The 16,186-nt window shown below is 35.8% G+C and overlaps 1 protein-coding gene across 14 annotated transcripts in view; it reads right to left on the bottom strand.

Annotated features, from left to right (window-relative positions):
* Positions 1–16,186, bottom strand: part of CEP295 (centrosomal protein 295) — a 48,305-nt gene that overhangs the window by 19,356 nt on the left and 12,763 nt on the right. For 12 of the 14 annotated variants that reach the window (XR_010946236.1, XM_067750698.1, XM_067750700.1 and 9 more), the window contains 8 exons: positions 10,293–10,433; positions 7,703–7,886; positions 7,323–7,490; positions 5,596–5,817; positions 3,247–3,339; positions 2,995–3,098; positions 753–890; positions 240–337 (listed from right to left, as the gene is read on the bottom strand). Coding sequence is in view for 13 of the 14 variants with exons in the window: in XM_067750698.1 (XP_067606799.1) it covers positions 240–337; positions 753–890; positions 2,995–3,098; positions 3,247–3,339; positions 5,596–5,817; positions 7,323–7,490; positions 7,703–7,886; positions 10,293–10,433 (1,148 nt within the window). In the remaining variant the exon portion in view is untranslated. Of the gene's footprint in view, positions 1–239; positions 338–752; positions 907–2,994; positions 3,099–3,246; positions 3,340–5,595; positions 5,818–7,322; positions 7,491–7,702; positions 7,887–10,292; positions 10,434–16,186 lie in introns of those variants that run through there. The other 2 variants (XM_067750710.1, XM_067750711.1) reach the window with 2 other exon arrangements.

Below are 16,186 nucleotides of genomic sequence, written 5' to 3'. Positions count from 1 at the left end.
CATTATTCTTTTTGATTAAAAAAAATGCCCCACATTCTTAAGTGTTTATACATTAAATTCAATCTAGGGGTGGCCATAATCAAGGCAGAAATGGAACAATGTTATTAACATTGCTCTTTGAGAAATCTACATGCCATAGTTCTAAAGGGAATCCTGATAAGACCTTCATATAAACCAAATAATAAATCCTGAAAATGTAGCCACACACTATCACATATAAATTGTACCCTAGCTAATACCTGTTTTGCTGTAATAGCTGTTGTTGATAGTTATAAATCATCTGCCTGTGATTATCTTCATCAGAACTTATGGTGCATGATGCTGGTGCAGTGCCAATCTAATAAAAGACAAAGATACTAACTAAAAGGCAAATCCAGAAATAAGTACTAAAGTACTTTACATAAACTGATGTTCTATAATTGTAAACTTCCATATAGCTTTATTTTTCATAGAAAAGACTGGTATTTCCATTGTTAAGAAATGAAGTAATCTACCACTCTCCTTTAGTGTCAAGCCCAAGAGCTCAACATACACATTACATACAAGTCATGGTCACATATATTAGCACCCTCTAGAAACTGAAAGATGAAAGTCATTAGGTTTGTATAAAGTTATTTTTACATATACATTATTTTTTAAAAAAATTATCAAATACAAATTAGAATTGCACTTTACTTTTCTGAATGCTAAGATTGCCCACACTTCTTTATCCCCCAACAATCTATGTAGGGATTAGATTTCCTGCATCGTACCCCAGCCTGTTGAGTTTTTTTTCTTTTTTCTTCTTCCAGCTGAGCTCTGAAGCAATCAGTTTCTAATGATAATTTCTGTTGTTCAATTTGTTCAAGTAATTCCAACTGTTTTTGCTTTTGTTCTTCTATTTCCATTATCTAAATAACAAAAATACTATTGATTTATTAACAACAAACTCATGCCAAAGAAAAGTTTATATGCATTACAATGAAAAGAAACAGGTCTCATCACCAAGAGTACCAATTATCCAAGAAGAAAGTGGTGACGTTTTATCTGTTATTGCCACTGCCAGAGGGAGGACGGAAGCAAGAGACAGGAAAAGGGGAAAGGAGGAAAAGGGAGAGAAGTAAAAATAAACATATTAACTATTTCTATTTCCTGGGAGCACAGGGAAACCTTGATCACCACTGAAGCATCACCTCCAGAGGAGTAGCAAATTCTGTGTTCACATCTTTAATTTTACCTTGTTCTCAGTAAGAATAATGCCTAAGAAATTAAATATCGAGAATGCTCACAACACTTTGATTTCTTAGGCATACTCATAAAAGGGTGCCATTATCTACAAGCTAAATAAAAGTACAGTGAGCAACATTCAGTCCTTACTGTCAGGCATTAAAGAGATGGAAAATAATGGCAGAGTGATGACAAATAAACTCAAAATTATACCAACACATACACACATAAATCCAAGAACTAAAAACATGTGTTAAAGTAACTGTAAGATTCCTGAGGACAGGGACTAGTCTGTCTGGTTGCCTGTTAAATCCAACACCTAGTAGTCCTTGAAACATATATAAGACACATATACTGAATAAATAGAAAAGGGAATGTATGTGAAGTTTTATTAAGAGAAATACGTCTACTAGAGATAATGAAAAATGATCTTGTTTTCAAAATTAAAAATGTCTCAATATGATATTACCTATTCTTAATCAGGCAATAGTGGCTATAGCTTAGTTCCTATCTTCACCTTGCTTTCCTTCACTCATAGGAGCCACGGAATTTAAACCATTTACAGTTTTGTAGTAACTCTAGAACTGCACTATCAATATAGTAGTCACTAGCTACATGTGACTATTAAAATTTACATCAACCCAAAACAAATAAAATTTAAAATTCAGTTTCTCAGTTGCACTACTCATACTTCAAGTATTCAACAGCCCATGTAGGTAGCAGCTACCATACTGAACATAGATATGGAACATTTCCATTACTGTAGAAAATCTACTGGACAATACTGCTTTAGAATATTGATTAGAAAGCATTTATCTGAGACTTTTAAAATACTGGCTCATAGAATTGTCATCCCTCAGCTGCATTTTTATAAAAACTATGACTATAAACTGACTGGCTTAGTAACAATTAGCCTCTTTCGAGGTAATCTGTGTTAAGAAAATCTTTCATTAAAGTAGAAGGGACAAATATTACAGTTACGGAAGTTGAATTTAAAATTTTTCTTTGAAATACAGTTTTTCGAAAAAACTTTTGGGATTACAAAGCCCAAATCAATGTTTAATATTATGACAGGGACTCATTTATTCAGCAAATATTTATTGAGTACTTACTATGTATAAAGCATTGTATAAGAAACTATGTAGGATAAATTGACTTTTTAAAAAAGACAGTCTCGGACTTCCCTGGTGGTCCAGTGGCTAAGACTCCATGCTTCCACTACAGGGGGCATGGGTCGATCCCTGGTCGGGGAAGTTCCACATGCCCATGGTGAGGCAAAAAAAAAAAAAAAAAGATAGTCTCTGCCTTTAAAAAACTGATAAATTTTATAGGGAAGATAAGATACATACCAGAGTATAAAATACAAAGCAGAATGCAAAAAGGGTCAAATGAGTAGTACAAGTAAAGATGAAGTACCTTCTATCAAATGAATGTGTAAGACAAGGCAGAAGAAATGGTATCAAAAGTAGCCAGATGTTAAGACAAATTTCACCAGTCAAATAAAACTATAGTACATAGGGGAAGAAAGAAACCTTTAAAAATAAAATTTCAGGGACTTCCCTGGTGGTCCAGTGGTTAAGACTCCGCACTCCCAACGCAGGGGGCCTGAGTTCGATCCCTGGTTAGGGAACTAAGATCCCACTTACCTCAACAAAGCCTGAACACTGCAACTACTGAGCCTGCGCACTCTAGGACCTGCTCACCACAACTAGAGAAGCCCATGCGCCGCAACGAAGACCCAGTGCAGCCAAATAAAAAAATAAAAATAAAATAAAAATTTCAAATTACCTGTTTCTGCCTTGCTGCCATTCTAATTCTGGCTGCTTCTTCCTGAGGATGAAGTAGAACTGAACTCTGAGCTACTGCTGTGATAGGCTGAGTCTCTTTCATTTCTAAGAGAATCCCCAAAGCAATAATTAGTTTCAATAATTTAGAATTTGATACCACTGTAATGTCTTTTGTTCATTACATGTAATTTTATTAGGAAAAAGATGTGAAGAATCAAGCAAGTTTAATTTGAGAATATGATAAAAGAAACACCTTGTTCCTTTTCAGAGTCTGTATTGAATGAAAGTGGTTTATCTTCACTAGTAAGTGGTCCAGAGTCAACTGTTAGCGTGTCACTTTCAACATCTGTAATAGATACATCATTATGAACATATTTTCACTGTCAAACTTAAATCTGACAAAGGTAACAAAAATCTACATTCAGATTAAGATTGGTCCACCTGAATGTCTTATTTAGTTAAGATCCAGCCACCTTCCAGAGACCACGTATTTTATCCAATAAATTCTAGCCTAATACAAAAAGACCTAAGACTAAAATTATAAACAAAAAAGAAAAAACGAAGAACTGACTTAAAAGGTAGGCTGACAGAGTTTCAAACACAATGGGAAAGCATAAAAAGAGCAGAGTAAGCAAGGCACCAACGTGTAAAAAGAGAAGAAATTTAAGTGTATCTTTGACATACTTAGGTATTAGGATTTTTATTATTTATGAATCCAGAGCAGAGAAGGAAGTTAAAGCAGTATACTTTGATCACATCAGGGTAGCCAGAAACTGAACGGAGCATTCAGTCACCTCATTCGTTCAGCACCTACTTATGTGCTGTATGCACATTTACCATGGTCAACAAGAAAAGGCCTCAAAGGAGGTACATGGGGGACAGAACATTATATAATTATCCTAGAAAAAATTATAAAATTAGAAACGGTGCCAGTACTATATAAGAAAAAAGGGGGGTTACATAATAGAGTATTTCACAGGAATCTGAATTAGACTAGGAACTCAGATGAGATTTCTCTTAGGAAATGGCATTTAAGTGGACAGTTGAAAGGTAAGGAGGAATCAAGCAGGTAAAGATTGTGGGGATGTACAGGAGACCTTTCCAGACAGATCAGCAGGTATTAAGACCCTGTGAGGAGTGAAAAACTTGGCTCAGACAAGGGGAAGAATGAAGCCAGATGAGGCTAGAGAAAGCCTACTCACACAGGGCCTTTTCCAAAATAACTTGGTTATGGATTAAAGATGAAAGTGTCCCTTTGTATTAAATGCCAACACCATACTCTCTCTCCTTCTTCTCACTCCCTTTTACTGCCTTTGCTGCTTGCCCCTTCTCTAGCCATCTTCTAAATGATGCAGTCCCTTCAGATGGTCTTATAAGACCTTTTCTCACTGAATTCTTTCCCCTAAAGAATTCTTCCATGCCCATGTGCTGGAATATCATATGTATATCTGACTTCCAAACTTACCTCTCTTTGGTTTAGGCTAGTCAATTAATTCAACAAATATTAACTTAGCACCTTTTATGTATAAGGCACTAGTCTAGGCTCTGGGGATACAGCAATGAACAAAATCAAGCCCTATATTCCAGGACTGGAGGGTGAGGAAGGTGGAGAGGGGTAGGTGTCAAGACAAGAAGCAAATAAGCAAGAAAGTAAATTTATGGTCCAACAGATGTTAAGAGCTATGGAGTAGAGGTGATAGGGAGTGAAGATTATGGGGGTGGGGGAAGGCATAGAAGTTTGTTGTTTTACATAGAGTGGTTTGATAAGGCGTTATTGAGAAAGCAGTATCTGAGCAAATATCTGAAGGCAGTGAGACAGTGAACCATAAAAATATCCAAGAGCATCCCTCCCTCCCCCAGCCAAGACCAGCACTTGCAAAGACCATATGATTCGTATCTGCTGTGTTGGAAAAATAGCCAGGAAGCCAGTGTCTACGGTGCAGTGATTGGGGAGAAAATGAAGTCAGAGAGAGAAGTAGTGGGGAGGGGTGTGTGCACAGATCATGTAAAGCTTTGATGCCACTGTAAGCAAAATGGTTTTCCTGAGGGAAATGGGTAGTTGTTGGAGGGCTTCTCCCAGAGGAATGATAAGCTGATGTGTTTTAACAGGATGTCTCTGGAAACAGATTATTGCAGGAAGGTGCAAAAGCTGTGGATAGAAGACCAGTTAGGAGGCCACCAGTTAATACAGGCAAGAATCTACACTAGAGAATGAACATCACTTAAACTAGGATAGTAGGTGGTGAGAAACAGTTGGACTCTGGATATATTTTGAGGGTAGGACCGACAGGATTTGATGATGGTTTGGATGTAGGATATAGAAGAGCAGAACCAGAATGGCAAGCTTTTTGGCTTAAGCAAGAGAATTTTTTGCCACTTACTGAAATATGTAAGATTTTATATATATATATATAATTCTACTACACTTAAAGTGCTCTGGAAGGAGATTCACTAAGGTTTCTAACATTTATTGCCTTTAAGTGGCAGCACTATGGGCTTTAAAATATTTTCTTCCTTTTGACCTCTATTCTTCGGTTTTTCAGAAATGAGCATATTTTTGAACAACTTAGAAAGGTAAAATGAGATGACTGGAGAGAACTACCTTGTTTCTGCCCAGAGGATAATGTTCTGTCTTCACTCACAGCTGCTCCTGATTCAACTGTCAGGGCTTTACTTTCAGTTTCACTAACAGTTGTAATCATTTCGCTTTCATCCTCAGACATGGATTTAATTGTCCAGAGAGACTTTTGGTTTCGGATCTTATTTAATAATTTTTTAAAAAGAATTTTTGAAGGAATCTGGTGGGTCTTCATTGCCAAGGGAACTAAAAGAAAAGAAAAGAAAAAAAAATTTATTCAGCATCTGTTACAAACCAGGTAAATTATTCTATCTTTATACTTAGTTACTGTAACAACCACTGGTTAAAACAAAAGCACAGCTTTATTTTCCTCAATATTTATAATTTAACACAATTTTATAACCAGGAATAATTTTTTCAACTTAAATTTAAATAAGGACACCAAAATTCAACTATAGTTCACCCTTGAACAACATGCACTTGAACTGCACAGGTCCACTTATTTGAGGATTTTTTTCAATAAATACATACTACAGGACTGCATGATCCAGGGTTGGTTGAATCTGCAGATGTGGAACATTGGATACAGAGGGCCAACTCTAAGTTATATGTAGAGTTTTCGACTGCATGGAGGGTCGGCGCCCCTAACCCCTTGCTGTTCATGGGTCAACCGTATTTTTCAACAGTAGGCAGCAACATAAATTTCAAGCATAAAAATGTATCAGGAAGATGTTTATTCTGCTTGCTAAATGAGGACAGAATGCATATCTCTTAATCTGTAAGACTAGCATTCAAAATATGTGCTGTAAGGTTCCCAAGAAAATAAAAGATTCTGCAGAGGCCAGAAATGAAGTTTCAAGGGGAATTCATGGCGATTGAGCCCTAAACCCATCTTCTGAAGTTTATGCCAAACCACAGGAAGCTTACACTTTGTTTGGACAGCAGTGTGGGCACAGGAGACAGGGATAAAGCTTAGAGCCCTCACCCAAGGAGTCTAAGAGGAGACCCACATTAAATTGGAACCCCAAGGACTACCTATCCACAGTATAGGGTGAAGATGAAAAGAAAGCCAGAGTGGTTTTGAACAAAGGCGATACTCATAGGTATGGGGAGAAAAGAAGTCAAAAGGAAGAGGACTTGGTCTCTAAGAAGATGTGGAGTAAGAGACACCTTTATCTTTTTAGAGGTACCTCTCATGTCTTTGGCTTGGATTACTGCAGACTGTGATATCATCACTAACGTGAGGAAGGCAGGAAGACAAGGTTTCAGTAGGCAAGAGAAGATGATAAATTTATTGTCAGACACCAAGTTCTAAGTACCTGTGCAACAGCCACGTGAAAAAGTTCAGAATGGTGGAGATAGAGATGAAGTTTAGAAGAGAGGCCAAAGTTTGTGCTGATCATCATTATGCATGAAGTGCCTAGCAGTAATTAATATGGTAGGATTTCTGGTGATTTGATCAAAGTCTTAAAAAAAAAATGCTGACCTTTCAAATGAATTCAAAATTGATCATCTAACTTAAATAACCTAGAAATCTTTAGACTGTATGTACATATAAATAAAATAACATTCCTCCTATGTATATGAAAAGGATCTTTAGTGATGGAAATCTGAAGTTTCCTCCTTCCATCACTCCCATAAGTATTAGTTACTGTTTGCACTTAAAACAGACCAGACTTTCCTAACTGTTGGCAAATGATTAGCAACTTTTTCCTACGAAATACTGCAATATTCAGCTCAGAAGTTTTTACCGTCTGCTTCACTAGAATGTATTGTTTCAGCTTCTGTCACTGGAATGTTTTCAGTCTCCCCTGAAATTTCTTGTTCCATTGAAAGGTCCAGTTCTTCATCTTGGATCTGATCAGTCACAGTGGGCAGAGGTTCTGGTTCAAGGTGCAAAATCAGGTTTCCTTTCACCTCTCAATAAAGAAATACAGAGACATGTTTCCATTCCAAAATGACTAAGAACTTGAGCATAAAATTTTAAAGACCATCATAGTTTAAAGTCTAAAATATGAGAGCCTCTTTCAAACTGAGAACTTATTTCAAAATAAAAACTGCTTCAAGACAAATGTATTTTCCCACCAAAACGTTTCAAAGCATTGTTGAAAGTTTACTGAAAATATCTTACTCCTGTCTGCATTGTACATGTCTTCAAAGGCAAATTCTAGCTCTCTCTGCCAATCATCTTTCATTTCACTGCGTTTGTATGGGAGTTCAACTAGTTGTGATGGCATCCGTGCTACCATCTGTCTCCTGCGTGCCAGGTCCTCTTGTTGTAGCTGTTTGAGTTCTTTCATTAGTTTCTCCTGATTCTTCAAGAATAAAGAGAATTAATTAACAACTGAGTAACACACTTTGGACAGTGGATAGTAACGTGAATAGTGAGGGAAAAGTGGAGAAATCATGAAGACAGGGACTTTAGTACCCTCCCCTCCTCTACCATTTATTCAAACACAAAGACACTAATTAAGAGTCGGCCCTCCATACCGGCGGTTCCTCCACATCCACAGATTCAACCAACCATGGACCATGCGATACCACAGTATTTACTATGGAAAAATATGTGGGTATAAGTGGACCCATACAGGGCCAGGGTCAACCGTATGATGTTAGTAAGTACTATGAGAAGACGGCTCTGGTTAGGCCACAGGGCTTCAAAGTGGCTGCCAGGCACAGGTCTTCTTCCTCAGGACAGTTATGAAGCTACATTCTAACTAAGCTGCCACCGCTCCTGCAGTGTACTTTGTTTCAGCTCTCCACACAGCCAGCAGCAGCAGCCAGTCTCAGGTGAGCACCAAGACCCAGCCAGGGTAACTGTGGCTTAACAGATATTTCTTGTTACTCCACACTCTTATGAGTCCTCAAGATTAAAGGGGACTTGTACATATCTCTTTTAAGTTTAAAGAGTCTGGCAAATATGAAAGTTTAAGCACAATGTTTTAGTGAAGCCATCTAACTTAATTTTGGTGGTGGAGGATAAGGACCGGGGGATAAGGGAAAACCTCTCACCCCCAGGATGAGGATTTAGCCAGATATAAGTGGGTGAAGGAGGAGGAGTACAAGTAAGAAATAACAACTCCAGCACGGAATTATGCAGATGAAGGCATGGGCAGTCAGGGAGAGTACAATGTTCATTATAGATAGGGTATGGAGGGCAGGGATGGTTAAGGACAAAAGATAAAGTTGGAGAGGCACGTAGAGGCCAAACACACTATAGCAGGAAGATCCCAGAGCACCGCAGGGTCTGCAGCAAAAAGGTTCAAACAGGGGAACGGAAATCCTCTGTACGTATTGCAGACCATTCTTGTGTAAGAGATACAGTCTAGAAAAAGGTAGAGAGCCTGTATAACAACGTTTTTGTTAAGTGATTACACACTACTTATTTGTAAATATTTTGTCATTTGGAGATGAGTTTTTTTGCCCGACCTTGAAAAGAATCAAATTATGACCAAATTCATTTTTTATATTAAGATTCAAACCATATCATTAAATTAACTTCAAAGTTATTTGAATAAGCATACTATTTCTGGCTCACTGAAAGTGTGGCATAGTACTCTACTTGAATTATTTATAACAACTACAAGGACCACTGACACTGTGAGCTTATGAAATTCTAGGCACAATTCTAAGGGCTTTGCTAAACTCGTTTAACCCTCATAAAACACAAGATGAAACAGAACTCGGAGAGGTTAGGTAACCTGCCTGTGATCAAACAGCTAAGCAGTGAAGAAGGGAGGAAAATCCAGGAAGACTGACCACGGAGTCCACTTTCTTAACCACTAAACACTTCTGATTTATGGAAGAATGTGCTCTGCTTACCAACTGCTTTATTCATGTTTTTTTTTTTCCTATAGGTTTAAATCTTAGATGAAAATTATGGGTAATAATTCAGACATTCAGTTATTTTACATTCAGTAAGTAACTGAATGTCTGAATTACTACCCATAATTTTCATCTTTTAGTTTTTATAAACTAGGGGTAAGTTATGATAATCATAACTTACCCTTAGTTTATAAGAACTAAAAATTTAAGGGAGAAGGTCATAATTCAGTTCAAACCATACAAAAGAATTTTAAGGCATTTAATTCCCATAGAAGTACTTAAAAACTCATTCTTCAGATGAATGTTTAAAACATCTAAATGCATTAGTCAAATTCAGACTTCTAAAAAGATGAATCATTTTTATGCTGTTTCAAGAATAAACACTGAACAATAAGCAAGACAGATGTAAAGCTGTGACTACAAAGCCAGTTTGCACGATACATATTTTACAGCTCTGCAACAAAGTCAAAGCTCCTTGACAGCAAGGATCATGACTCTACCTTTGAATCAATATTCTGCAAAGCCAACAAGTGCTTTGCTCAATAAATATTTAATGAATCGAATCTTAAAATTTGCACAGCACAAATGCAATTCAAATAATTAAATTAGAAAAGTGATTAATTTCTTCTTGGGCTATTTTTAGACTGATTAAAATATTAAACTTTTAATACATTCATCAGTAAAAATTTTAGAAGAGAAATGAGAACAGCTTCACCCAACGTGAATTTGAAACAGGAGGTAAAAGCAAGTTGGGCAGCTTGAAATGACACGAATCAGAGAGAATATTTTCCCATTCTTCACAACTCTGTCCTCTGAGCCTGTTCACTATCAGTTAAGTTTTACAGTGCCATCTCTAAGGCCATCAGTAGTGGTCACAGCCAGAATTTAATTCTTACTTGGGCCAAATGGATCTTTTTCATTGCTTGGAAACCCCGTGCATGTGCCTTCTCACACTGCTCCATTCTCTCTTCTGCTGCTTGTTTCTGTAGTTCTTCCAATCTTTTAGCCTCTTCTTTAGCAGCCAAATGAGGATCTGGCTAGCAGTCAATCAGTAACATTTTAGATAATTCAATAAAGTGTGAAACAAAGTGATAACTAAAAAACAAAACAACCTTAAAATCATGTTTTTCTACTTATATCGAATTAAATGATAACAAGTTATAGTTTTAAATGCCTACAATTATCAACAGCATGTACCTATGAAAAAAGTCAAATTGTTAGTGTAAAGTTTTACAAGTTGTTCATTTTAAAGCAGAGTAAACTATACTCATCCAAATACATTCTTCCACCATTTTTTTAAGAAATTCTATTAAAACAACAGTGTTGAAAGGTAAACACCTGCAAAGCTAGTAGTTAAGAAACCACAAACACTGAAGGTCATGTAAGCCATTTGGGGAAGCACTAAGATTTGTCTTTGGTTTTTAGCCAAAATGTACAGCTTGGCTTCAGCCTCAGGAAAGCCAAATCACCAAAACACCTACTTTAATATAATTTCTGGCTTCCTAGAACTTGTGCATAATCAATGATTATGTGGTTGCACAGTGAGCCATCATCTCATTGATGTAACAATAATATCAAATGTGGGAGGATATACAACGTGTATTACACATAAACATTCACTTTGTAAAAAATCTTATATATTTTATATGTTGACAATTAGTCAAGTGAAACAATAATGACCATGAAAACTGTTAACTATATATCTAAAATTATTTATAACTCTCAAACAGTGAGATAAATAGGTAAAGAGACAGTTAACGTATTCAGAAAGAGTAGGAACTTCCCTGGTGGTCCAGTGGTTAAGACTCCACATTTCCACTGCAGGGGGTGTGAGTGGAGAACTAAGATCCCCACATGCCGCTTGGTGCGGCCAAAAAAAAAAGAGTGCACTGGCCAAACAAGTGTATGAAAAATATTAAATACCTTTGGAGCTAATAAATATTTACGCAAATCTAAATAAACACAGGTCAGATTGCATTAATGCATAACATTAAATAAAATAATCTTTAGGAGCAACATTTCATTTAGGCCATGAGGTTTTCAAAAAAAAGTTATTTGGGAATTCTTCACATCATGTGGGGGTGAATTAAAAGCTGAATGTCAATTTTGGTAAACCAAAATTTAAGGGGAAGGAAAAACTTCAAAACATACAATGTGTATAATAAACATGTTCAGTCCAGATATAATGAGGTTCATAAAGAATATCAAGTAAATAAAGGGCTAGAGAAAAATTAGGTACCCCAAACAAGTTTTAATCTGACTGCCCAATGTCAAAACAAGATTTTACAAGAATGTTTTAGAAAGACAATCCCTTAAAAATTTGTGTCAATACAATTAAAACTTTAAACAAAAATCTGGTTGAAATAATAGATTCCATTTTTAGCAGTTGAACTCAAAAGATATGTGAAATTTGCAAAAACCATGAATCCCAAGCAAAAAATTCTTTCTAGAAAACATGTTTCTGAAAATCTTTTCTGTGAACTGTAATCTGCAGTGCACAAAACAACAAGTGATTACTAAATATGCTACTTCTGCATCTTCTACATCAGACTTATCTTAAGTATGATGGTAAATTGAATTTAAGTGTTTCTGCTTGTCTGCTGACATTTCTGGGCCTCACAACAAATAATACAATGGATCTGATTGGAAAAATATTTCTAGGATGAAAAATCCATTTTAACAAGTGCTGTGTTAACTGTTGCTGACAAAGGAACAAACAGGATGAGGGGCACGAGTAATTCAGAAATTTCAAGCTACGAAGTTTTGTTTAACTGTGTGCATAGAATGTAAATGTAGCATAAAACAAAATTTAGAGAATAACTGGCTCTATGTAGGAATAGAGCAGGTCAAATTCATCACTCTTCTTCAAAGACAAATTTTATAACATACAAGAAATTTTAGAACCACTTTATCAAGATATTCAAACAAAAAATGATAGCAACTCTTACATGCTAAAAGGCTGACTGAAGAAAAAGGAACTAGCTTATTTAGAAAAAGCAGCTGAAGGAATAACTAAAATGTATGCCAAGAGTGCAAATATTTTTTATATAATACCTGCTGTAAAAATCCTATTATTCTACTCCAAGAAAGATTCTAAATTATTGTGCATGTGAAATAAGCTTAGATGCAGATGAAAATGCAGAGATTTGTTATATGGAAAACCAAGTACACTGCTCCACTGTCCCATTTTAAACCCAAGGTTTAAGGACAGATTTTTCCTAAGTGATGGTGTGAGGAAGTAAATAAAAGAAAATACCAGAATACTTTAGCTTGTGTGACTGTTTTTATAAAACTGCATTATAACTACTGATATAATCTTCAAGTCCAGAAATTAAAGAGAAGGTACATCTTTTAGCTACTGTTAAACAGGAAAGTTTAATAACCTACTGTGATACCATCAGCGGCACCCTATATTAGAGCTAGAAGAAAAATGTCTTTCTTCATCAATCTTAGTATTAAACATCTATTTAATACTGTAAAAACATATGTAAAAACAATGTTTTAGTGAAGTGGACAAACATATAGGACAAAAGCAAGTTAGCAATAGATGGAAGTTATTATTTCTGTATTATAAAATACTGACCTTGTAATAATATTTTAAACAAGTTTCAAGATTTTCTCTTATTTCCTAGAAGTTAATTCTATGATGACATGCACAGAAAGAGACAAGATGAAAAGGCAGAGGGCTATGTACCACATGAAGGAACAAGATAAAACCCCAGAAAAACAACTAAATGAAGTGGAGATACGCAACCTTCCAGAAAAACAACTCAGTATAATGACAGTGAAGATGATCCAGGACCTCGGAAAAAGAATGGAGGCAGAGATCGAGAAGATGCAAGAAACATTTAACAAAGACCTAGAAGAATTTAAGAAGAAACAAACAGAGATGAACAATGCAATAATGAAAAGAAAAATACACTAGAAGGAAAAAATAGCAGAATAACTGAGGAAGAAGAACAGATAAGTGACCTGGAAGACAGAATGGTGGAATTCACTGCTGTGGAACAGAAAAAAGAAAAAAGAATGAAAAGAAATGGAGACAGCCTAAGAGACCTCTGGGACAACATTAAACACAGCAACATTCGCATTATAGGGGTCCCAGAAGGAGAAGAGAGAGAGAGACAGGACCCAAGAAAATATTTGAAGAGATTTTTTTCAAAAACATCCATAACATGGGAAAGGAAATAGCCACCCAAGTCCAGGAAGTGCAGAGAGTCCCATACAGGATAAACCCAAGGAGAAACACACCAAGACACATAGTAATCAAATTGGCAAAAATTAAAGACAAAGAAAAATTATTTAAAGCAACATGTGAAAAATAACAAATAACATACAAGGGAACTCCTATAAGGTTAACAGCTGATTGCTCAGCAGAAACTCTACAAACCAGAAGGGAGTGGCATGACATATTTAAAGTGATGAAAGGGAAGAATCTACAACCAAGATTACTCTACCCAGCAAGGATCTCATTCAGTTTTGATGAAGAAATCAAAAGCATTACAGACAAGCAAAAGGTAAGAGAATTCAGCACCACCAAACTAGCTCTACAACAAATGCTAAAGAAACTTCTCTAAGTGGGAAATGCAAGAGAAGAAAAGGACCTACAAAAAAAAACCCAAAAGAATTTAAAAAAATGGTAAGAGGAACATACATATTGATAATTACCTTAAATGTGAATGGATTAAATGCTCCAACCAAAAGACACAGGCTCGCTGAATAGATACAAAAACCAGACCCATATATATGCTGTCTACAAGAGACCCACTTCAGACCTAGGGACACATACAGACTGAAAGTGAGGGGATGGAAAAAGATATTCCATGCAAATGGAAATCAAAAGAAAGCTGGAGTAGCAATACTCATATCAGATAAAATAGACTTTAAAATAGAGAATGTTATAAGAGAAAAGGAAGGACACTACATAATGATAAAGAGATCAATCTAAGAAGAAGATATAACAACTATAAATATATACGCAGCCAACATAGGAGCACCTCAATACATAAGGCAAATGCTAACAACTATAAAAGAGGAAATCGACAGTAACACTATAAGAGTGGGGGACTTTAACACCTCACTTACACCAATGGACAGATAATCCAAACAGGTAATTAAGGAAAACACAAGCATTAAATGACACAGTAGACCAGATAGATTTAATTGATATTTATAGGACATTTCATCGAAAACCAAAAGATTACACTTTCTTCTCAAGTGCTCATGGAACATTCTCCAGGATAGATCACATCTTGGGTCACAAATCAAGCCTCAGTATATTTAAGAAAATTAAAATCTTATCAAGCATCTTTTCTGACTACAACGCTATGAGATTAGAAATCAATTACAGGGAAAAAAACTTAAAAAACACAAACACATGGAGGCTAAACAATACATTACTAAATAAGCAAGAGATCACTGAAGAAATCAAAGAGGAAATCAAAAAATACCTAGAGACAAATGACAATGAAAACACGACGATCCAAAACCTATGGGATGCAGCAAAAGCAGTTCTAAGAGGGAAGTTTATAGCAATACAATCCTACCTCAAGAAACAACAAACATCTCAAATAAATAATCTAACCTTACACCTAAAGTAACTAGAGAATGAAGAACAAACAAAACCCAAAGTTGGTAGAAGGAATGAAATCATAAAGATCAGAGCAGAAATAAATGAAAAAGAAACAAAGAAAACAATAGCAGAGATCAATAAAACTAAAATCTGGTTCTTTGAGAGGCTAAACAAATTTGATAAACCATTAGCCAGACTCATTAAGAAAAAGAGGGACAGGACTCAAATCAATAAAATGAGAAATGAAAAAGGAGAAGTTACAACAGACACCGCAGAAATACAAAGCATCCTAAGAGACTACTACAAGCAACTCTATGCCAATATAATGGACAACCAGGAAGAAATGGACAAATTCTTAGAATGGTATAACCTTCCAACACTGAACCAGGAAGAAATAAGAAATATGAACAGACCAATCACAAGTAATGAAATTGAAACTATGATTAAAAATCTTCCAACAAACAAAAGTCCAGGACCAGATGGCTTCACAGATGAATTCTATCAAACATTTAGAGAATAGAGAACAGCTAACACCCATCTTTCTCAAACTCTTCCAAAAACTTGCAGAGGAAGGGACACTCCCAAACTCATTCTATGAGGCCACCATCACCCTGATACCAAAACTGGACAAAGATACTACAAGAAAAGAAAATTACAGACCAATATCACTCATGAATATAGATGCAAAAACCCTCAACAAAATACTAGCAAACAGAATCCAACAACACATTAAAAGGATCATACACCATGATTAAGTGGGATTTATCCCAGGGATGCAAGGATTCTTCATTATATGCAAATTAATCAATGTGATACACCATATTAACAAATTGAAGGATGAAAACCATATGATCATCTTAACAGATGCAGAAAAAGCATTTGACAAAATTCAACACCCATTTATGATAAAAACTCTCCAGAAAGTGGGCATAGAGGGAACCTACCTCAACATAATAAAGGCCATATACAACAAACCCACAGCAAACATCATTCTCAATGGTGAAAAACTGAAAGCATTTCCTCTAAGATTAGGAACAAGACAAGGATGTCCACTCTGACACTATTATTCAACATAGTTTTGGAAGTCCTAGCCACGGCAATCAGAGAAGAAAAAGAAATAAAAGGAATACAAATTGGAAAAGAAGTAAAATTGTCACTGTTTGCAGATGACATGACACTATACATAGGGAATCCTAAAGATGCCACCAGAAAACTACT

This window comes from Pseudorca crassidens, chromosome 9 (assembly GCF_039906515.1).
Source record: "Pseudorca crassidens isolate mPseCra1 chromosome 9, mPseCra1.hap1, whole genome shotgun sequence".
NCBI lineage: Eukaryota > Metazoa > Chordata > Mammalia > Artiodactyla > Delphinidae > Pseudorca > Pseudorca crassidens.
The sequence above is the reverse complement of the archived record's forward strand: the minus strand, read 5'-3'. Positions and strand labels throughout refer to the sequence as shown.